General features: G+C 48.5%; 2 protein-coding genes across 9 annotated transcripts in view; both read right to left on the minus strand.

The window, feature by feature from the left end:
• On the minus strand, positions 81-9,567 carry PLA2G12B (phospholipase A2 group XIIB). 4 transcript variants are annotated; one of them, XM_021399980.1, is made up of 4 exons: positions 8,496-9,567; positions 4,032-4,120; positions 2,559-2,724; positions 81-1,585 (listed from the first exon to the last, which is right to left on the minus strand). In XM_021399980.1, exons 1-4 carry the CDS (start codon positions 8,725-8,727, stop codon positions 1,467-1,469), a joined length of 606 nt encoding a protein of 201 aa, XP_021255655.1. In that variant the 5' UTR covers positions 8,728-9,567; the 3' UTR covers positions 81-1,466. The 4 variants fall into 4 exon arrangements, with proteins under 4 accessions (XP_021255655.1, XP_021255656.1, XP_021255654.1 ...); XM_021399981.1 differs by having other exon boundaries at positions 4,044-4,120; positions 8,496-9,479; XM_021399979.1 differs by lacking the exon at positions 8,496-9,567 and having other exon boundaries at positions 4,044-6,295.
• The window catches only part of P4HA1 (prolyl 4-hydroxylase subunit alpha 1), a 29,308-nt gene continuing 18,910 nt past the window's right edge, over positions 11,738-22,135 (minus strand). For 3 of the 5 annotated variants that reach the window (XM_021399960.1, XM_021399963.1, XM_021399965.1), the window contains exons 10-15: positions 19,661-19,760; positions 18,359-18,412; positions 16,692-16,757; positions 16,117-16,185; positions 15,636-15,732; positions 11,738-15,211 (exon numbers count right to left, since the gene is read on the minus strand). In XM_021399960.1, coding sequence (XP_021255635.1) covers positions 15,141-15,211; positions 15,636-15,732; positions 16,117-16,185; positions 16,692-16,757; positions 18,359-18,412; positions 19,661-19,760 — 457 coding nt within the window. In that variant the 3' untranslated portion in view covers positions 11,738-15,140. Of the gene's footprint in view, positions 15,212-15,635; positions 15,733-16,116; positions 16,186-16,691; positions 16,758-18,358; positions 18,413-18,475; positions 18,530-19,660; positions 19,761-22,135 lie in introns of all 5 variants that reach the window. The other 2 variants (XM_021399962.1, XM_021399964.1) reach the window with 1 other exon arrangement.

Below are 22,135 nucleotides of genomic sequence, written 5' to 3' on the forward strand. Positions count from 1 at the left end.
TTGTTCTTGCAGGCTATTTGGGGCCAGACCAATCTCATCGCTGTTCACTATAAAGCAAAGATGACTAGCAAGAATAGGAAGACAGGGCTTAAATAATTTATAGCTCCACACATCCATTTAAACACAAACTAGAAGAAAGATAATGAAAACAGACTCTTTCCATTCTTGTTATATTACCTTCTGTAGCCTTAACTTTCCTGTGACAGCTAGAAGAACATAGCCATAAATATGTTTGCAGAAAACTGAAGAACTTTTGTGCCATGGCACGCACACCCAACAGCAACTTCCTTTCAACAAAAAACACAGATGAAAGCTGTCTGCAAATGTTATATGTCAATGAAATTCTGCATACCGCTTTAAATTCTAATTTTACATGCCATAAAAGCTCCCAGTAGCAGGTAGAAGTATTAACCACATTTTAAAGAGTGGCTTCTGAGATGACTGATCGCTCTCAGCTGGCAGTGTCTCTGCCCCACCAAGGTAGCAAGTAAGCCCTGCCATCTGACAGATAAGTCTCCAGGGTTTGGAAAATCTCATCCACGGCAACAGTGAGCTTTGTGCAAAAGATGGAGGTGGGTACCCGGCCATTTAGTGTTAACAGGGATCCAGAAGGGAAGGCCTGCTAGAAGATACAGGAGGAAAATAATTAAACAGATACAGTCTGGATGTCACTGAAAAAGAAAAGTGGCTTCCTCTCCTGAGAACGTGGGAGAGTGCTGTAGGTGTGTAAGAGAGGCTGTGGATTAGTGCACTGCACATCTGAGATGTGATGGGCTTTGGTCCTCTTCTGCCCAGGTATGAAACACGCCAGTGTCACAAACACGCCGAGTCCTTCTCATGTTACCAAACTCCTGGGTGTTTTACATCATTTCAGGATCCACCGAGTATTAAATAAGCAGGGTAGTCAGAGAGTGTAATGATAGAATAGAAAATGTCAGAGGTGTTTGTGAGCATCGCACTGAGAGCAAATAACCCCTCTCCTTCAGTCTCCAGAGATGGAAAAATGTAAGTAGTGCAGCCACAGGCTGAGCTTGTCAGAGGCTGCAGAAGCCTAATGCTTTGCACTGCAAATTAGAAAGTTAAGGGGCAGGAGAAGCTAGTAGAGTGGTGTAGAAGGCAAACAAACAAATAAAGCCCCTTGTTTATAACCAGCACTATATCCTGCTTGCCTTTCCAGATCAGTCTGCAGAGAAAATTGGCATCAGGTCATTCTGATAGAGCTGGAAAGGGATAGGGCGGTGTAACTGCAGCTGCGGAGGACAGCAGGCATCTCTGCCCTACTTGCCCAGGCTGCCTCCCCTTTTGCAGCCTTCTGCCCCAGAGCTGCAGCCGGTGCGTATTGCTTGGCCCAGGTACCCCCATCCCGTGCTCGGCCAGAGGGCTGCTGGAAGTCACTGTGATGAAGTGCCATGTGTGAGAGGGAACGCTGGCAGTGGCTCACGGAGGCCGGGGGGATCTGCTCTGCTTCATAGCTCATCTCGCTCTTCCTCACTGCAAATGCAGGCGCTCCGCTGGCTGTTCATGAAGGGCCGGCAGCCCAGGGTCCAGACAGCATTGAACACAGTGTCTGCGACGGACTCGCAGGCTGCGGGGAAGGAAGAGATGAGGCTCATCAGGAGCAGGCTCCCCAGCGTGTCTGCAGGCTGAGCCCTGCGCTGAGTCCTGTGCTACTGCAGTTGGATGGACTGTTTCTCTCTGGCTATTGCATTTGTACAAATGCAGAAGTTACCGTCAGTGAAAGTGGGGACTCTTCCTGAGGTGGCGCAAGCTTCCCTCCCTGCAGGCATCTCTCTCAGGCTTTTCTGCGTGGTGGATCCCTTGGGGGCACCGCAACTAGCACTGCGTACCAAGCAGGTTTCCCACTAGAGCTCTGCAGTGCAGTTTCTCCTGGCTCCCTCTCCTCACAGCTGCTTATAGCCCCTACGAACCAATCTTTGCAGGTGTTTGGAAATTACGGTGCCACCACGCTGTGCCTGCAACAGTGTGTCTGACTGCAAGCCCCTTTCCTTCCCCTAAAACAGCCCTGAAACTGCTTGTCAGATCAACAGGTTAATATAAGGGCTTTTAAGGTTGTGGCTCAGTGGTGTCATCCGTGGTGCCATTGTCATCTCTCCCCTGTGAACCAGAGCCCTGTCCTTGGTACTGCCACTCGCTGGCCCTTGGCCATGTGCAGGTTTGAGCATGTGGCTCGCAGGCTCTGGAAGACTTTTTGGTCTTCCATGAAGGCTTCTGAACTCTCAGGGAGGGCATCCAAGGGTTGAAAGAATTGCTTCTAGGGGTTTTTGGTTTCGTTTTTCTACTTTCCACACATCCTTCCTAACATGTCCCTGTGTAAATAACTTTAGATGTCCAGCCCTGGGGTGGGAGCGTGTGTGGACAGATCTCAGGACCATGTGTTCTCCCTCAGCTCTGACACATCTTTGACACTACCGGACAGACACACTGCTCCCTCCTGCAGCTTTCTCCTTCCTTTGGCAAAGAAGCCTCTCCCTGTGCACACCCTCCATTCCCTGCTACCACTTGTTCCCTGCTTGGGGGATGTGAGCTGGGGAACCTACCTTCCACCTTGGAGACAAAGCCGAGGCTGCGCTTGAGGTCAGAGCAGATGGAATGGAGGCACCAGCGAAACTTGGCGTCGCAGCGGTATTTGTTGGCCCCGCAGGTGTCATAGCAGATGTCCAGCTGGTTGCAGCACTTGGTCATGGCAGGGATGCCCAAATCTAGCTGAGAAAAGGAAGAAAAGGAGCATCCCTTGGCTGCATCCTGGCCTCAGATTTGCATAGCCACGACTGGCAAAGATTTTACAGTGTCCAGCTGGCTCTGTGCCCAAACCAGAGGTATGGCAAAGCCTCCATTTCTCTTTCCTCCATTTCCCACAGCCTGCTTCTTGGCCTGGTAAATCAGCTATAAGAGTTATCAATGCCTTGTTTCTTACAGATGTGCTTATGAGACCAATTACAAATACAGCTCACTTGGAGGTAAGCTGCAGCTTAGCTAATAACTGTGGGGTGGTGGAGCAGGTCTGTCTCCTAGAGGGACAGGACTCATTAGCTGGTTAGAAATTCTTCCTATTTTTCGGCATTCTTCATGCAATATTTATTTAGAAGATGTGTTTTTTCTTCGTTGCGTTCAGTGCTCATGATTGCCTGCATAAGGAGGTGGTACCGCAGAAGTGCCCACAAGGTTTGCAATGAAACGTGGTTTAAGGAACTAATCTAACATGAAAAATGGGCTTTAAAGGGAGGGTTTTTCAGAGCAGGAATCGGCCTAATTGCTGCAGGCTTCATGGGCAGCAGTAATGCACTGGCTGAATAGTAATTCCTGTTCTAAGAGCCTCCTGGGAGAGCTCTTCCTGGTGATTCCAATATTATTTCATTAATTGCCTTTAAAATAGTGAGAGGTTGCAGTATTAAAGCCCTCAAGTTTATTTCAGTGCTCAAGAGAGGCAAAAAGCATGGGAGGGACGAAGGGCCTGGCGAAGATAATACATTCAGCCATTGCTGTTTGTGCATTATGTTAATGCACAGTTAGCATAGGCACTGAGCTGCCTGCTGTTGGGTGTTTCCTGTCCCAAGGGCAGAGAATCGATAATATCACGTTTTTCCGCACTGATGCTCTGCTTGGCCAGCCCTTTTCTTCTTCTAGCACTAATCTGCTCAGGAATCTTTCAGTATCTACAGAGCAACAGGTCAGGCCTTCATAAGCCTAACTCCTGCCTACATGATTCCTGCTTCACTTCCATTAGCAGTTGAGGTTTTGTGCTTCCCTGACAGACAGTAAATGGAGCTGTGCTTGGATGGAGGCCTTCGTCTCCCCAGCTGATGGCACCCAACCATGTTTCCTGGCAGTTCCGGCAGACAGCTCATCCCCAACACAGCCCAGTGGTACTCCCTCCCTCCAGAGCTGGGAAGATAAGCATCGCACGGGCAGCATGCAGCACAGCTAAGCATTGTCCCCCCCCCCACGTCATTAGCTGCTTAGAGATGGTTAGTTATGATTAGAGAATTGCATTAGTTAGGAACAGTACATACACTTTGGGGTACCTTGAGCCCCAGGAAATAGGAGCTGCAGCCATTTGGTTCTTGGGGCTTGTAGTGAGGCCGTGGCATCGGAGCCTTCCCTGAGGAAGAAAGGATAAACATGAAGAAAGCTGATCTTCCCAAGAGCTGTACCAAAGAGCTCTGGGGCTCTCCCCAGCTCTTAGACATGGGCAAGTCCCTCCTCACAGCATGGGGTTTTGCAGCTGAGGAGCTGGGGCTATCCTGCTGTGTTCTTAATTCCTCCAGGAAACTCCTCTCCATCCCCAGTCTGCTTGGTGTCAGGGAGCTATGGATCTCTGCAGAGCCATTCCTGGCTGATCTTGGTCCCAGCATTTGGTGATGCACTGTTCTTTTAAGCTCCATTTCCTCTGTTTTCTTCTTGTCAGCACTGATAACCATTCCAGATGCTTTTCCCCTTTTTTCTGCCACGGTACCTGAATTACCTGCAGTTAATACAGCCATAAATCTGTTACATTCTTGGGAAGGCCTCACAGCAGAATGCCTCAGAAGGTTACGTGCAGGAGTGTTCCAGCACCTTCTAAATTAAAAACTGCCAGAGCAAGTTTCTTGTTTAAACAACAAGCTTGCGACAGATAGCAAACCAAAACACTGTCTGGCTGTGGGATGTCAATAAGCAGCTTTCCCCAGCCCTACACAAATGCAGTTGCTTCAGGGATTTAGCTGCCTGCAGGCCGAGTTAAAGCTCTCCCACTGACATTCCCAGCAGGCAGTGGCATTTACGTGGGGAGGTATTTCTCAGTGCCGTTGTGTTTTACCTTTTTGTCCCCTTCAAATAGATCAGATCTGGATACTGCTCCAGATAGTTTTCTAATGCAGGAAGCATTGTTATTCTGAGCAGGTAGAATTGAGTTCACAGTTGTGAAAGAACACCAACCAATTGGCTACAGCATGCTGCTCTTATGGGATTGCCTTTGCACCAACAAATAACGTAAGTCCATTGAGGTATGCTAGGAAGGTAATTTCTGAGTTCGAGATAGATACATTGTGCGTTACACTATTTTGGTGGTTATGCCATAGAGAGGAGGGATTGTGTCTATAGATGGGCTGAATCTGATAACCCAAAGCAATAACAACGAGAGGAGGACTGCTCCCTGGCTGCAGTCTTGGAAGGGGCCAAGAGTTGGGACTCAGAGTTCAACCTGAGCTGAGGAAGGAAGCGGAAGCAAGTTCACAATTCAAGGTGGATTTTGCAGGAGATCAAATTTTAATGACTTGCTTGTAATATTGGTGGTAAGTTATGGTCCTGCAGTGCGTTGTCAGTGATGGGGTAAGAAGGCAGAGCAGGAGCGGGGCTATTTTGGGATACGGAGATAACTGTTTCCAGAGAAAATCTTCAATAAGCTTAAGCTACATCTATCGCAGTGTCTTACAGAGGTGGCTGGGGAGAAAAAATCTCTGGTGAGTACTGTGGAATCAACAAGAATGCTCAGATGAGCCTGTGTTGGAAAGCCACCTCCTCCTCACTGACAAACTGAGCTTAATCATTTGTCAAGTGCACCCTTCTGAACCCCTTCTCAGCTAGATAAAGTCTGAGACACCACGGTTAACCTCTCTCCCGCATCTTGTTTTGCAGCTCAGGAAAACAAAAACAAAAGCAAGGCACCAGTTATAAGTTCATTCTACACGCTGCCACTCCGTGCTTGGTATCAGTTAGTGCTTGCCTCTCCTATAGGCACACCTGTAATGGGGAGGGGATGCGGTGGGTCCTGCAGTCTGCGTTTCATCACTTGCTACACAGCCCTGCAGAGAAAGCCTCTTCTGTAGAGGATATATTTCAGGGCACGGCCTCGTTGGCATCATAGAGAACTGAGGTTGAGCTGCTAATGGGAAGTGAGTTTCGCTGATGCATTTTAATATCTCCACGCTGCTGTAGCTGTACCAAGGGACTGGAGAACAGCCAGCTGGCTAGAGGAGACCTCTGGCCCAAGCAGGTCTTAAGCACTGCAGTGCTGCTACAATGGGGCATGGAAAGGGAATACGTTTCTGGGTGAACAGATAATCTTGGGGTCCCTCACTGCCATCCTCCAAGTCCTGCCTGCCCAGGCAGCTGGAAGAAGATATCCAGGGATTTACTCCCTGTTCTGGATACCGTTCCCTCTAAGACGCCCAGAGAGGTTTCATAGGGAGGGGAAGATGTTTTCCAGTAATACTTGTATAACCAAAATTTCCTGATTTAAGGGAGTAATCCGTCATGTTGTTTGTTTTCTGACCTCACCAGGTGCTGATAAATCCAATCTAGCAGCCAGAACAGCCAGTGCTTTGTGCTCGGCTGAAGATGGATGTGTCAATTACAGGTGAGTCTTGACCTTTATCGTGGCAGAATAAGCAATTATCAGTATCCCTTGTCTGAAATGAAAGAGTGGAAAGCACCAATTTTATTCCTTGGCTGGAGAAAGAGCAATCAGGCCCTGATTCAGCAGCAAGGCAATACAGATGGTTGGCATTCGTTCTTCAGGGCACAGGCATTTAGTCTTGCTGGTTTGGGATCCTCACCGCATCCCCTCTGACTGCAGTTTGCCTCGTCTGAGCTAGAGACCAGCATGGACAAATTGGTCCTGGGAGGGCCCAGAAGGACCCACAGAGGCATGTGGGCAGTGTTTGAGAGATGCTCCTTCAGCCAGTGATTAATGAGCTCTTCAGTAGGGGACAAAAACAGTGCTAAAGAAGTGCTTGTTGTTTTCCTTTCGAGGTAAAGCACTTCTCTGATATGAAGCACGATGTTCCAGAGGAATGGGCAGGCCTTTGCACAGGACCAGGGCAGTGGGGCCAGGACAGGGAAAGCCATGGCCTGAGAGCAATGACTCCTCTGGAATTTGACAGCGGAGAGTCCTGAGCCTCCCTAAAACGAACTCTATTACCTATCTTCCCTTCCTTGGCCTCTGCACATGATAGCATCTGTATTTCTCCCAGTGTCCTCCCCACTGTGGGCTCAGGAGATGCTTCCATTGGGCTGGGGAACATTGCAGATGGCCCCACACAGTCCAGGGAGACACAGTGTGCGGCCCACTTCCTAGGAGAAGTGGGATGTGTGCCGACAGTAACTGAGCTGGGAGGATCTCTTCAAAGCATGGATTCCATGTCTGTAAACAGGAATGCTTGGGCAAGAAGGGTTGGAAACATCTCAGTGCTCACAGGCACCTTGCTCAGGCAGTCACTAGGAACGTGGGATGAAACTGGGAGGAAAGGGGCTGGATGGGCAGGTGACAGAGGGCTGGGCTCTTGCTGCGAGGACGGTCACAGGAGGCTGGCAGCAGGATGTGGTTCCTGCTGTTCCCAAACAACAGGTTAAATGTTAAGAAAAACTTCTCTGAAAGAGTGGTAGTGTATTAGAACAGGCTGCTCAGAGAGGTGGTGGGGTCACTGTCCCTGGAGGTGTTGCAGAGCTGTGGAGATGTGGCACTGAGGGACGTGGGCGGTGGGCTGGGGTTGGGCTGGGTGAGCTGAGAGAGCTTTTCCAACCTGAATGACTCCATGATTCTGTGAAGCAGCTTGGTAACCTGCTGCTGGCTACTGCTGCCCAGGCCCACCCAATGCCCTGCATCCACCCCAAGGGGGTGTGGCACAGCCCCATGGCCCTGTCACCTGCAGACCTCCAGGCTGCCTTTGCCTGCTGTCCCTTGTCTGCCACAACCTTTGTCTGCCCCCACAACAAACCAAATTCTTCCTTTTTGGTAAATCTTTCAAAGTCCAAGGCAAGCAGCGCTGCCTCATTCCGCCTTGAGTTCTAAAGGTTCCTCCATGGTGACATGGGTTCCGTTTACTTTCCTATTATCACCCCTCCTCCAACCCTTGCTATTAGCTAACCTGCAGCTGCTGAATAACCCACTCCGAAGGTTGCTGAGATTATGGCTACCAGTGCCACCACCAACCCCTCCTGCCTCAAGGCTGCTCATCCTCCCCAGCAGGCCTGGTAGCTGGCAGCCTGGCTGCCTGCATGCCCTTCCTGTATCATCTGCATCCCCTCCTCTTGTTCCATTGTGCCTGGCACAGAGCAGGCTGCTCTCGGTTAGAGGGATGACGGGGTGAGGGTTCCATGTGCTGGCACCAGCAGACCAGCCATGACCCATCTGTGCCAAGCAGGGCAGGAGTTTGGTTATGGGTGCAAGAGGCTGTGGTCTCGGGGAAGGAGAGCTGAGTGTCGGGTAAAGAGGGGAAAGAAGGAGCAGGGAGAGAAGGGCTGGGTGGGGATGTGGGGCAGCAGCGTGGCTGAGGGCTCCATCAACATCAGGTTAGGAAGGTAGTAGAGCGTATTTGTCACTGGCATAGAGCAATGTGCACAATGTGTGGCCAGGCCGACTACACTGATGGCCCTCCTGCCCTCTCCGAGGGCTCCTGTGCAGAACAGATGGCACCTATCACAGCAATTGAAGCCTTCCCCAGCCCCTGGCACAGCGCTCTGCCCCATGGCCCCAGTGTGGGACGCCCCTCACTTACCGTATCGACACCTGTACTGGCAAACGCCATTTTTCCCCCCGAGCAGTTCCAAGAAGGAGTCGAAGTAGCTGTTAACAGTCTCGAAGCTATCCCGGATGGCCCCGATGCCCCACTCTGGAAAGAAGGACTCTGTGGAGGAGGTTTGGGCGGTGTTCTCCTGCGTGGTCTCCTCAGTGCCGTGCCCCAGGCGCAGGGTCAGGCACAGAACCGCTGCCTCCAGGAGCAGCCGCATCCTGCAGCCCGGACGCAGGCCCTGTGCCCGTGGGCAGGGAGCAGCGGGAGCGAGCTGCGTGCGTGGGAGGAGGTGAGCACCCCACTGCCCCGGACTTTAAACACTGCTGAGGGACCGGGATGAGGTCACGGCAATCACAGTGCAAAGTGCACCATGGGGTTTGGACAGGTTGGGCTCATGGAGGAACACCGGATTTGCATTTGCACAATCCCACTGGAACCGGCCCAGCCCTCACGGCACCAGGCGTTCGGCTGCTGTGAGAAGATCCCCCAGAAAGGCCCCTTCTGGAGGCTGAGCAGGGGCTGCTTGCCCTTGAGGAAGCCCTCCTCTGCTCACCGTGCCCTGCTGCTGCCTTCGGGGTGGGGAGTGTCTGCCTGCTACCTCCCCCTCTCGGCAATAGCAGCACTGCTCCCGTGTGACACCGCTGATCCCGAATGCTGGGGCCTGTGGGGCACACGTGGCCATGAGGGGGTTCAAAGTTACTCATTAAAAGAAAACAACCAAACAAAGCAACAGACAGCGCAAACCACTGATAAAGGGTAGGGAAGAGAAATGGCTGTGCTTGGGAAGCTCCGCGTGTGTCCTGCTCAGACACAGCTGCTCCGCAGCCTGCACCAGCAGCTGCCCCAGCGGCCACTTCTTTTCAGGTGCTGCACTGTCGGAGGCTCACTGGAGCCAAGGGGAGCCAGGCAGTGGGCTTTTCAGATGTATAGCAAACGTAAGTGCAAATCCTGACACATTGTTTTTCAGGAGACTCAGCCCTGCGGCTTGCTTACTGCCCAAGCGCCAGCGCCCTGCAGTGCCTGACTGCCCGCACCTTTCTGCACTCTGCCCTGTGCTCCAGTTGCAGGATGAGGAGGGACCACCATGGCCCAGGCAGGTCTGTGGGGGAAGAGCAGGCAGCTGGCCTGTTCCTTCCCGAGCAGTGCAGAGCTGGAGCCCGCTGCTGCTTTCTGGGACCTGTTCCTGCCCCAGGAGCACTTGGCAGGTAGGACAGGAGACCCCAGCCTGTCCAGCTGTTCAGGCCGTGCTGGGGACCCGGCTGGTGATTGTGCAGGAAATGGGTGGCTGTTGCTGGGATTTTTGTCAGACAGCCTTAGTGAAGCCCCTGGGTGGCTATGCCTGGTGCTATGCCTTTAAGCAAAGCCCTTTAGGGTTGCCCTGGAGGCAGTCTGGGCACGGCTTTGTCATCTCGTAGTCCCTGGGGGTGATCCACGTGCCACCCAATGCAGACAAGCAAGGGAAGAACACTGGCAGGGCGGCAAGGGATGCACAACGCAACGCCTGGTGCGTGAGCTGTGTGCACTGCGCTGTGCAGGACGTGCAGGCTGGAGGCTCTGCGCAGCGAGCGTGGAGCCAGGGCCGCTTGCAGAATCAATCAGGATCTGTTAGGAAAGTTGGACTGGGCTGGGGAGTAGCTGACAGCATGTGGGGCCGGGGAAAGGAGCTTCCCTACTGGTTTGTCACTTGTGCCAAAGTGAAGGCCTGTGAATGAAAAAGCAGCCCTGGGCTGCTGCCCCAGAATGTGGCGGCTGCTCTGCCCTGCCTGGGGTGAGCTGCCCTCCCTCCCTCCTCCAAATGAGGCTGCAGCTGCCCCCACCCTCTGCCAGCTTCTCTCTCTGCATGAGGGAGGTATGGGCGGTGGTGAACTCCGACAGCCGCTTTCTGAACCTCATCCTGACCTCAGGACGAGCAGCTCCGAACTCCATGCATTCATTTTGGACTCTGTAATGCTCAGATATAAAGCAGCCGGGGGCGGGGATGAGTCACTGCTCCTAATGGCACAGTCAGTGCTGGCATGGCTGCAGCGTGGCGGTGGGGAGCACCGTGTGGGCAGGGTCCCGCAGGTGGGCTTGGCTGGGGCCCTCCCTTCGTGCTGTGCTGGGGCTGTGAGGGAGCATGGGGGGACTGCACCCTTTGGGGGTGAGGTGCTGGTGCTGGAGGCAGGGGAACCAGCAGCCTATGGTTAAAGTTCATGCTTAATAGTGGCTTGGTCAAAACCTGACTTGGGAGCCAGGTGAGTCACTGGATATCCACGCAGCTGGGTGATGAAACACCTGTGTCCCTCAAGGGGCAGCTCAGAGCCTGGCCTGTGGGAGGGGTGGGGGGCTCTGCTCTCATTCCAGCAGCCCTGCTGGGTGGGCAGTGTCACCCCGCCATGGCAACGCCTCAGTCCCTGGGCTGTGTAGTGAAGCGAGGGCAGTCCCCAGGCTGCAGGCAAGGGTTGTGCCAGCAGCACAGCGCTCCACTCCACAGGCAGCAATAGGGCTTGTCACCAGCCCCTGCTCCGCTTTAGTTATTTCTTCTGTTATTTTCCCCAGGTTTTTGACAACTGCAAGTATGAGCTCCACTGTTTTTAGTGAAGCACGGGGACAGCTGAGGTGGATGAACTGTGGCAGAAGTCCCAGCTACGGAAGCGATCAGCCTGAACGTCCTGTGCCAGCACTGTCTCCTAGCATGGTGGTGCTAAGCGGACAGTCGGGCTACATGTCTTAGAGATCTTTTCCAACCTTAATGATTCTAGGACAGTCCGATGTGTCCTCCCTTCCCCAGAACTGTTCAGAACTGGGTGTTTGACCACCCGTCAGGAAATGCAAGTATTTATTCTCCCTGACAAAAGGCTCTTCTGGCAGCTGACCTTCTGCCAGGCTGGTTTTGAGAAGCGAGCCAGGAGTGCAATTACTTTAACAGCCGCTGTTACATCCCGCAGCAGCTACTGAAAAAATGGAGACCAAGGGCTGAGCCGCACTCCTCCCTCAGAGCTCTTGCATGCATGCTTCCAGCCCAGCATTAGCTGCCGTCCTCTCCTGCAGTCCATTAGAGCCTTGTGTTTCCAAGTGAAACGCAAAGCTTGAGTCTGAGGATGTGCTTCAGAGGAGCTGGTGATACGAGCATCTTCCACACCTGTCTGCCTGGATGATGAAGTGAAGCAAATGAGCTCTGTTTCCAGGAAACACATATGGTGATAGGAGTCTGCGTGATCCGATTTAAAACAGCCACATATGACGAGTTTGATGGGGAGGATTTTTCACTGCTAATGGCAGTGGCTTTTATTTTAAGCCCATTTTTTTAATATTAAAATTTTTATTACAAAAAAATGTAACAGTAAGGCAGTTTCTCAATTGTCAGTCACTGCGAGCCAAACAGTTTTCAATCATCTTTAATACAAAACTAGATTCACACAGGAGCCACGCTCTTGCTCCACAACAGCCCTTGGAGAAATGAAGGGATAAGGCAGAGAAGAACACCACCACCTGCATCACCACTCACACACTGAGGACAAGGTGTACAAACACTGCCACAGTGGAGGAAGATGAAGTGCGGATCGTCTGCAGCTTAAAGGAATAAGCCTACACTTTCTCTACTCCTAACCTGGGATGTTTCAGCCTGATGTGCCTCAGCAGATTTGAGATTGAGTTTTGGGAGATCTTCCTTTTAAACCAAGTGAAACTTTCCGCTGTCAAAAGACAAATTGTTTCTTCTCTGAAGAAGTACACGTTGCTGTGTAGTTCACTGATTTGAAAAGTCCTGCACTAAAACACTTGTGCTCCCCAGGTGCTGCCTCTTTAGAGACCGTTCTTAAAATGCAAGTCAGCCTTGGAGCTACCTGATGGGAGCTGAGGGAGGGAACTGCTCAGCAAACTGCCCTGTACGTTCCACAAGTTCGTTTGGGCTTGTTGTTCAGCATTTGGTTTTGAACAGAGATGGAGGAAAAAACTGCTTGATAGAAGGAAATGGTGATTTCTCATCACTTCAGCCCTGCCTTTTTCCATCCAACACGTGCGAGCCCCCAGCATTCTCTTACAGTGTCACAGTGCTACAACAATCACTGTCACATTTATCCAGAACTTCTACCTCATAAATTGTAGCTTTGAATTATTTGAATATGTCAAGTAATTCCTCTGCTTACCTCAGAAAGAAACAGCTGCTCGGTTAATAGCCAGACCAGATGCATGGTGGTGATGCATCAATTCTTTCTGTGCTAGTTTACTGTGCAGAACTGGCTTATCTAAAACCAAAGATGCCTCTGAGCTACTGGCAGAAAATGAATGCCCCCAAACAAGACTCCTAACACCACACTGCTGCCTGTTACTTGCAGGGAAGGGACAGGACTCAGCCGCAGCCACCCCTGCCTTCTCTTGGAGCTTAAGAAAGGGGAGAAGATGGGAAGGAGAACACAATGGATGGGAAAAGGCTGTACTGACACCATGTAAAAAGGTGAAAACTTTGGTAAGAATGTATGTATTTTTCTTTATTATTACAACTTAACTTAGCTATATTTTTTGATCACTATATATATATATTTGTGAATCATTTCTATCAGATCGATACTGCCCCAGTGTGCCAGCAATTTGGAATAAGGGAGCAGTAGAGAAGTGTGGTGGAGCTGTTTCGGACTTCTCTTTTTGTTAAGTGCTGGATGGGGCTTTGTTTTGCATCTTTCAGAAACACAAACACAATGCAGGAAGGTGCAGGGCTAAGGATAAAGTTATGGAGGCCCCATTGCTAACAGGCTCAGTAGAAATTTAACAAGTCATCTTCTAGCAAAGATTTTAAAGTGTCTTCTGAAAGTATGCAGTATTTCAAACTCTAGTACCATAAACTGCATTCTCTGTATTCCAGAGGTATTTCTCACATGTAACTGTCGGTTTCTTCTACCTTCTGGCTCAATTTTCAAGACTTTGTGGAGGCAGAAAACCCAATTAACTAAATTTGGAATTTTTTCCTTGGTAAAAACTTCAGGCTTGACTCCCCTAAATCAGTAAGAACCATCAGCATCCAACCAATCAGACTGTTTAGGCAGAGTCTGGTGCGGGTCACTCTGATTCTTGTCCTCATGCTAGTGGAACATTCAGCTAAAAATCTCGCTGTTGAAGAGGGATGGCTCGGGAAAGGGAACCTCCTGCAGCCCTGCCCTGCCCAGCTCCTCCTGTGGTGGGGGGCAGCAGGGACAGCAGTTACTCCACCTACAGGAACCTCAAGAACAGAACAGAAGTCCAGCAGCTACAACAGCCACAGTCTCATCTCCCTCAGCAGTTTCACTGTCATCTCAGTTTAAAGAAGTCTCGTCACAAACGAGAATCCCTGAAAGTCACTGTGAGCGAGTTCTTCCACTGCATGCTGACATGGGGACAGTGTGTGTGTGTGTGTGGGGGGGGGGGGGGGTGGTCAGCGCAGCTCCAGCCTGGCTCAGAGGACTGGCAGCAGCAAAGTGAGCAGCACCAGAGCCTCTGCAAAAGCCTTTTCCCAGTGCTTCCCTGCACACCAGCACCAGGCCCAGCTGATGGAGCAGCCTCGGTGAGGTGAGTGACAGCAGAGCATGGAGAGCAGGCAGAGCCCTGGCCCCCTGTGTGAGCAGCATTCCCTAACTAAAGGCATGTCACTGCTGCCGGCTGCACGTGGCGCCCACAGCAGCAAAACCATCTGCAAAAGAAAAAGCATCTAAAAATGATCTAGGATTATAAATAGGCCATCTATTTCTCACAGAACTGGAGAACTGGGAGGGCAGGGGTGGAGACCGTTCCGTGACAACTGCGTTACCTCATCACCTGAAGTCTCATAACCAATTTGAAATTCCAGTGTCCTAAGGCACGATTACTTCTATTAATGAAGATGGAAACGTTCCCATCCCCACTACCCAAGGAACAGATGTGTTTACTACGAAGACAGAATAAAAGCAGCATTTGTTTCTCTTGATGTGGACAAACAATAGAGAAAAAAACAGAGGAGATGGGCCCTGCTCACTGTCAGGCAGCTCTGACGGAGGCATGCGTTTGATGTAACACTGCTAAAGAATTTCATTGATGCGTACGCAACTGCTGGCTCACGTTAAGAGTCAAATTCACCACAGAGGCTAAGAAGGAAGACAGATCAAAAACTTGGGCTTTTGTGGAAGCAGGAAAACAGGCCAAAACAACTAATGATAGCCTCTTCCCCCATAAAGACAAACCATGGCCACGGTTTTCATGCGCTCTAGAAAAGCGAGGAGTCAGATGTCTGAAAACAGAAGAATAGGAACTGCTTTAATTCAGCCTTCCTTAGAAAGGAGCCCTCCCACTGAATCATTGGGCAACCAACAGTTGCAACAAGCCCAAAGCAAGCGAGCAGTGGCTGGCTGTGGGGCTATGGTGAAGAAACACCACACAACACCACTCCTGGTTGTGGCCCTCATCTGTATTTTGTCCTCTTCTTTTTTCCTGTAATGCTCAGAGACCTTAAACTCAATATAATCTGTTTATAAAATCTTAAAGGGGATATTTTAGAAGGAACTAAAAGCATGTTTGTTTTGTCCACAGATGAAACACTGGTGTAGCTGAAGACTGAATCTGTAGTGGAGTGTTAGTCAATTGTAAACTGGAGGAGATGTGTGCATTTTACACAAACTGAATACAGAGGAGAAGGACAAGTCTGCATCATTCCAACTCTGATAACGTGCACGGCCTTCGGAATTCCTGTCCCCGCTCGTGGAGCCATTTATTGGATACTGCAATGACATGAAGGTATTTGGTCACTGCATCCTTCAGCTCATCCTTCTGGCTAAGCTAAGCTGAGCATGGGATTTTGTTAATTTTCTTAGGTATTTTAACACACACACAAATGTGAAGTTGGTCTAATGCAGCAAAGTGAAAAAATACGTTCCGATAGCTACAAAACTAGGTGAGACTATTAAAGCAAACACACTACTATATTTTAGATATCCAACCTTTAAATGTCAATAAAAGATATATAGTATTACATATATAGTAATACTATGTATAGAGAGAGAGATTTCTTCAAAGGGGCTCTAACATTTCTGCCCGCTTTTTATTCCACTGTGAGGTCCAAAAGAAAAAGGAAGCCAAAGCAACCCACAGGCACCCCCAGAGATCCAGGTCACAAGCAGCAGGAACACCACCATGGACACTTACCCCATTTGTTTCCAACTAGTACTGGGCAGGCCGCGTGCCGTGTGCTGTAATCTCCCTCTCCACTTGGGAAGAGATTGTACCAGAATACAGCTGTTCCCTGGAAATTGCAGTGGAAATCCTCAGCATTTTGCTCTGCGTGACACCAACTTACTCAACAATAAGATAGAAGAGCATTTATATTTCAAAGGTTCCTTTTAAATTGAAGGTTGTTTTCCTTATTCTAACATTTCTTTGCCATGGAATGAGACTGTTGACTCACTCCATGTCCAAAATGTAACTAGGAGCCGATATGCAGCAGCTCAGAGGGCCCTGAAGCCGCCAGTACAGCTCCAGCAGCTTCACTTGCAAGCACCCTATGACCAGGGCTCTTTTTCACATAAACTCACTATAAAGCTTTCTTTCATATGCTCAAACATACATGTGTTACAGTTTTGTGTAGGTGAAGAGAGGATAGTTACACTGGACAATAAACCCTTCTTACCTTTTTAGGCCAAACACTTGCTCCTACTTCAGGAAAGACGGTAGCTCCCCCTGCTGACACATCGCTCATCTGGAAAGGTGGGAGAAGGCACAGGTAAGCTGCAAGCCACGGCGTTCCTCAGATGTCACATTTTAGTAAAGCAAATTACTCAGCACCTTATTTTCTACCTTATTTTTCTCCCACTTATTAAGCAAAGGCTGCATGATTAAAAACATTAAATAGGGCTAAAACCCACCTGTTTGGTTCAAAGTGCAATAGCCAGCCTCCTCCCTGAATGCTAAGTGCTGAAATGTCATGGCAATGAGCATGCTGTAGATCCTGATGCAGATATAAAATATTTGGCTGTCTATTCATTTTTATGTTGCTACTGAACTTTGAGAGAAAAGGACCTCCTTAAGCACACGGTTGAAAGCCACGACTTACAGGTAAGATACCTGTATGTGTTACTACTAAGCTGATGGTTACCTTCATCTGCAAATCGCTTCAGTTTAAACAAAAGTAATGGAATAATTCAACTGTACAGGATGTGCAGCGACATTTTTGGCAATAGTACATGGCAGAAATGTATCACTTACATAAAACAACCAAGTAGCAATTCTGTTGCCTGTTCCCAATTCTTTAAAAGCATCTGGCTCATCTTTCTGTGAATAAAAGCAAGTAGGTTTAATAAGCATTTCATTTTGATTATTGAGAGGAGCCAATGACAGACAGCTGCAGAGCCAGCAGCAGACAAACTCATGCAGAAAAATTAATTCATTCCCTCTAGTCAGGGGCAGGAACAGAAAGTCAGTGTTCCTATTAATTTCAATAAGGCATTTAAAATGCTATGGGACATGGAAGTGATGAGCCCAAGTTGCTAATGTGTAAGAACAACTGTACCATCTGAAAATGAGTATACAGATCCTCTTCACAGCCACAAGGCTAATTATTTAATTGCAGCCACTTCTGCCTTCTCATCCTCCCCAGAGAGGAGCACCGATGAGGGCAGCTCTCCAGCCCCAGGCTCAGCCAGCATCACTCAGCAGGAGCAGCTCCAAGTGAGCCCTGCTCCCCGCTGCTGCTCTGCCCTCCACCTCCTGCGCTCCTCCCTGGCACACAGGCTTTTGGAGTGCCATGAAGAGCCCCACAAGTGATTCATTCAGCAGCATGCTGTATGGCAGCCACAGAGAGTCTGTGGCAGCCATTCCTGAAGCTTTTGACAGGAGTGAGGTAGGTGCATGCTAAACATGAGCATGCATCTTGGTTTAAGTAACAAAACCCCACATTGGGGGTAGGAGCTTCTGTCACACCTCTACTTTTGTTGGTTTTTGTTTGCTTGTTTTCTAAACACCCAGAGCCCACCTTCTGTGCCCGTTATTTGTGTGTGCTAAGATTTCCAGCAATCGATCATTATTTCAGAAACTAACCCAAGCATTTCCAAATAGAAACTGTTAAATCACTTGCAATGCTTTTGAGCATGTGCTTACAGAGCGGAAATTCTGATTAATAGCTGGTAGCTTGGATTCACAGCATAAGGATCATTTGAAAGCACTGAATCACAAACAAGTATGCCCAGTAAATAACCAACTGAATTCAGCGTAATTATTTCCAGCACTTTGAAATTCTCTGGAAGAGAAATAAGTTATGCATTTCAGTCAAATAAAAGGAGGATTGTGTAATGAGAAGAATTCAGTAGGCCTTCTCCAGTTTAAGTAGTCCGTCAGCAATCAGCAGCTGAAGTACAATAACAGAGAGCACTTGAACAATTTCTTCAGCAGCACAGAAGATGCCTGTATCTCAGCTCTGGCAGAAGAAATTCTCTCTCTGCATGGCACAGCCCGCATGATAAGCTGCAATGCAAGTTCTACTATGCTGCCTCCAGAACTTTCCTTCTAGGAAAGAGCATCTATACAGTTTGTATGTTCTTCAGTGGCTTTACATTGCCAGTACCTTGGTCAGCTAAAATAATTCTAAACATGGTTCCAGTTTAACAACAAAGCAAACGGCACTGGCTTTACTAAATGTCTGTCATCTCCTTAAGATGACAGTCCCTTATAAACTATGGTTTTGAAGAAAAACCTTGTTCCTCCACGCTGTCTGAAACGTTTCTCAGTTCAGCTGGTGGTTTAGAGGGCTTCTCCACTAACATAGATTAGAAAAGTTGAAGAGCTACAAAATTTAATGCACAATAAACAATACAAGTTGTGCCACAGCCAGGAGGCCCAGGCTTCACCAGGTGACTAGCTCTCCTCCATCTACTTGCCCGTGCAAAGTCAAAGTGGGGTTCATACTGTCCTCCCACTCCATAATTTGCCACCTGAAAAAGAGAAACACAGCGCTTGTGAAGAAGAAAGAGGTGGAGACAGAAAACAGGACTTACCCTTCCAAAATCAAAATGAGGCTCATACTGGCCTCCTACTCCGTAGTTGGCTACCTACGGTGAAAGGAGAAGCACAAAATCTAGTAAAGCTGTATTTTATCCAGACAAAAAAGGGCAAGAATTTGACTATCAGTTACAGCCTCCTAATAGATGAGGTTTCATAATAAAGCTATAAGAAATCACAAGTCTCTGCCCAATGAAAAGAACCATGCTCTTCAAAGTCCCACTGGGTTTATTCACAAATGAGATCAGATTTCACTGAGACATCCCCCCAGTACACCAACCTGTCCAGAAGATGCAAACCACTCTGAGCATTCCTGCTTGGAGCAGCTCATTCTTTTTCACACCAGCAAATCCTTCCCCCACCCTCCAAGGCAGAAAATATTTTTTCTCTGTAGAAACACTACAGGTGCTATTCTTTTCCAAATAGCTTGTAGCATTTCTACATCATTCAAATCTAAATCACTTTTTGACCTCTATGTCCTTCTCACATCTCTTTCTCCTCTTCCTTGCATCCATAGCATCAATTTTCAGCCAGATACTTGGACATTTTATCACCAGAAGGCTTGAGGGAGAGGTCCAGCAGCTTTCCTGGAACCACACTCCTGCTATCTAGGAGTGAGACTTTCTCAGTGGAGCAGCACACTTAAGAGCCTCAAGCAAATGAATTAAAGCACTTTTTAAAAATAGAAGATACTCAGATTACATTACAGAGACAACACTGTTGGCCCTCCAGGACCAAGGATGGGACTGCAAATCTAAACAACCATTCTCTCCCCATTTCTGTAAGCAGCCATCAAGCTAAACTTCTCCCTGTCATCCCAGAGAAAAGGTTCCACCGTACAGCCACAAAATTCAGTTTCATTAATATAAATAAAAGGAGTTACATTCATTCCAATAACCATGTGAGCTTCAGTTATTACTATTTCCCTGCAGCAACAACAAGCTATTTCACACTAGAGCAAGTGCTACTCTGCAAAGACATCTGCTTCTACCTCCCTGCAAAAAGTAACAGTCGTTCTTGCCATGGTCTTAGATCCAACCAGATACCAAATTAGCTGGCCCTGGATTTAATGAGTGTTTGTGTCTACCTCCCACACAGGAGCACTGTTCTGCATGCACTGCCATCCAGAATGAAGCTCTTGCTGACACCTGTCACCATACTTGCTGAGGTCAGTCACTTACCTGCAGTTCCTCTGCTGTGGAGACATCAAGCCCCGTTAGATCCTGTATCCTGGTGTTAATGCGAGATACCACAGGGCTTTCGTATCCAGACAACCAAGCACTAAGTGAAAAAAAACAATAAATAAAATATGGGATTGCTTCAGATTTGAGATAATTATTTGTAGCTTGCAAAAAATTGGTAGGTCAATCAGAAATACTTCCAAGAGCTGCATTCAATAAACATGCTCTAGAGAACACTCAGGACTCTGGCTTAAGGCAGCTCTAAACCTAAGGGCCCTACTTCCCATATGTGACCAGCAAGTGACAGAAGAAAGGGTTCCGAACAGTGACCTTTGGTTCATGCTGTGCTTCTAAAACAGGGACACTACAGTTCTGCTCTTACCCATTCCAAACAGCTAATTAAGACCGCCCGTTTGATGCAGCAGTTGGGAAAAGAAGTAGTAAGTTACATTAGCATGCACAGGTTCTATGTGAACGTAACTCAGCTCTTCCATGCGTCACCATTCACTCACAGCTGAGTGCTGTGCATTCTGTCCTCTCATATTACTTACCTGTGCAACGGTACTAAACATCATTATGAAAACAAATAATGCAGAAAACTCTTCATTCTCCCTGTTGAATAATTTCCACCAAAACAGCCTATCACAAATCTGGTATTTAGCACACTTCGGGCAGTGATTTTTAAGGGGGAAAAGTATATATATTTACAAATGTGAAGAGTCAGCCTCAGAGCTTCAAAGACGTCATCTTTAAATATCTTCTCTTGGCAAATCAGGCATCCACACACCAATGCCAGCATCCTGGGGCTCAGCAGTGGCTGCTGCTGCTTTTATAAGGCTGCTGGACAGAAATACCTGTGCACAGCGCCTAGCTGCTAAGAATGTTGTAGTATTACTCTAGAAATGAACTTTCCTCATGTCTATGATAAAGATCTGTTTGCTTTAATCAAAAATTTCTTATTTAAAAAACACTAAAACATGTCGCATGGGAGGAAGGGTAGCATGACACGTGACAAGACACTGACACAGGTTACAGAATCTCTACGAGCATGGATTTCTTTTTTTTGAAGAAAAATGAACTGCATGTAAATGACTTGCACAAACACAGACTCATCTGCTTCTGAACAGTGTTAGTAAGTATAAGAAAGTGTTACAACGCAGCAGCCTTGGGTGTCAGGAGAAAGCAGAGAGCATTACATGAAGCATTTCGCAAACAAGAAGCAGCGATGCAACACCATGCTATGCCACGTGCAGGCAACAGCCATAAGCACCGTGCACCCCACACTGAGTTTGTGCCCAAAAGCAGCCCCTAGGCCCTCCATCATCTAGGAAAACAGCACGCTTCTGTACTGCACTGAGAATTTAAAATTGCAGGGGCTGCTTTGAGTCCTTCCCTGTGGCAAACACTGCCTCCTCTCATGAAGTAGAACCACTACACGTTTTAAAAATGAAGTTAAGTGCCCCGAGGTACAAAGGCAGCCTGGCAGGCAGAGGACTCCAGGCCGTCATCAGGTCATCCTGCATCAGACTCCGCTCACTGGAGGATGCCATACTCCCTTCTTCAGTACAGCGTCAAAACCAGAAGTCCCAAAGACTACAAAACAATACTATTTTCATGTCCCGCCTGAAAAGACAGCCATGAACTGAGCTGGTGTATTACAGAAACTAAAGAATTTCACTAGGAGTGCTGAACTCATGCTGAGGGATGTTTTTTCTTTCCTTCCTCCCACCATGAGCTGGCTTTTAACAGCACTTAGGATTGCTGTGTAATGACATCTACACGCCACGCTGGTACATCTGCATCACATCTCTTCCGACACAGATTTTAACAGCAGAAAAGCTACCTGCAGAAATAATGTTACAGCACTAACAGCGTACGTGGAAAAACGCAGCCCACTGCCCACAGCTACATGACACAGGTGGGCCTATGTGCCCCCTGCACAAGCCAGCCTCATACTGGGCACCACAACGGCCATGTCCTTAGCCACAGCACAGCAGCACCGCACCAGAGTATTTCCACACTGCTATTGCAGCAGTCACTGCTCACACAAAACGCTGTCTTTTCCTTTTAAGAAACTTTCCAAAATGTATTTATCTGAAAAAAAAATAAAAATAAAAAATGGTGGAGAGGTAACCAGGAACAAATAAAAGCCCAGCCTGGTATTTCTGAATTGGAAACTTTAACATACGATACGGGTGGCTGCTGGGAGGAAAGGAAAAAAGCAGCTCTTTGAAAGCAGGGTCAGATCCGTGCTGGTGCTGCATGCAGCACGGCCCACACGTGTCCCTCGCCCTGCTGGCAACGTGCCCCTTTCACACAGCCTGCCACGTCCCACACCGCAACAGCAGTCCTCTCACAGAGGAATGCTGTCGTTTCTACGAGCATTTGCTAGGAAAGAATGTTTGATGAGGGAAAGCAGTCAGCTGTTAAAAAAATAAAGCAAGCAGTTTTTTGCTTTCCGGGAGCAATGATTCA

This window comes from Numida meleagris, chromosome 5, assembly GCF_002078875.1.
Source record: "Numida meleagris isolate 19003 breed g44 Domestic line chromosome 5, NumMel1.0, whole genome shotgun sequence".
Taxonomy (NCBI): domain Eukaryota; kingdom Metazoa; phylum Chordata; class Aves; order Galliformes; family Numididae; genus Numida; species Numida meleagris.

Bases quoted from the DNA above. Each gene is read 5' to 3' on its own strand.
- PLA2G12B (XM_021399978.1), bottom strand. From the start codon at position 4,502: ATGGCTGTATTAACTGCAGGTAATTCAGGTACCGTGGCAGAAAAAAGG. The intron at 2,725-4,031 runs GTATGTACTGTT...TCCTTTTCTCAG, and splicing joins GGCTCAAGGTACCCCAAAGT to CTAGATTTGGGCATCCCTGC. The intron at 1,586-2,558 runs GTAGGTTCCCCA...CCTTCCCCGCAG, and splicing joins CTTTGTCTCCAAGGTGGAAG to CCTGCGAGTCCGTCGCAGAC.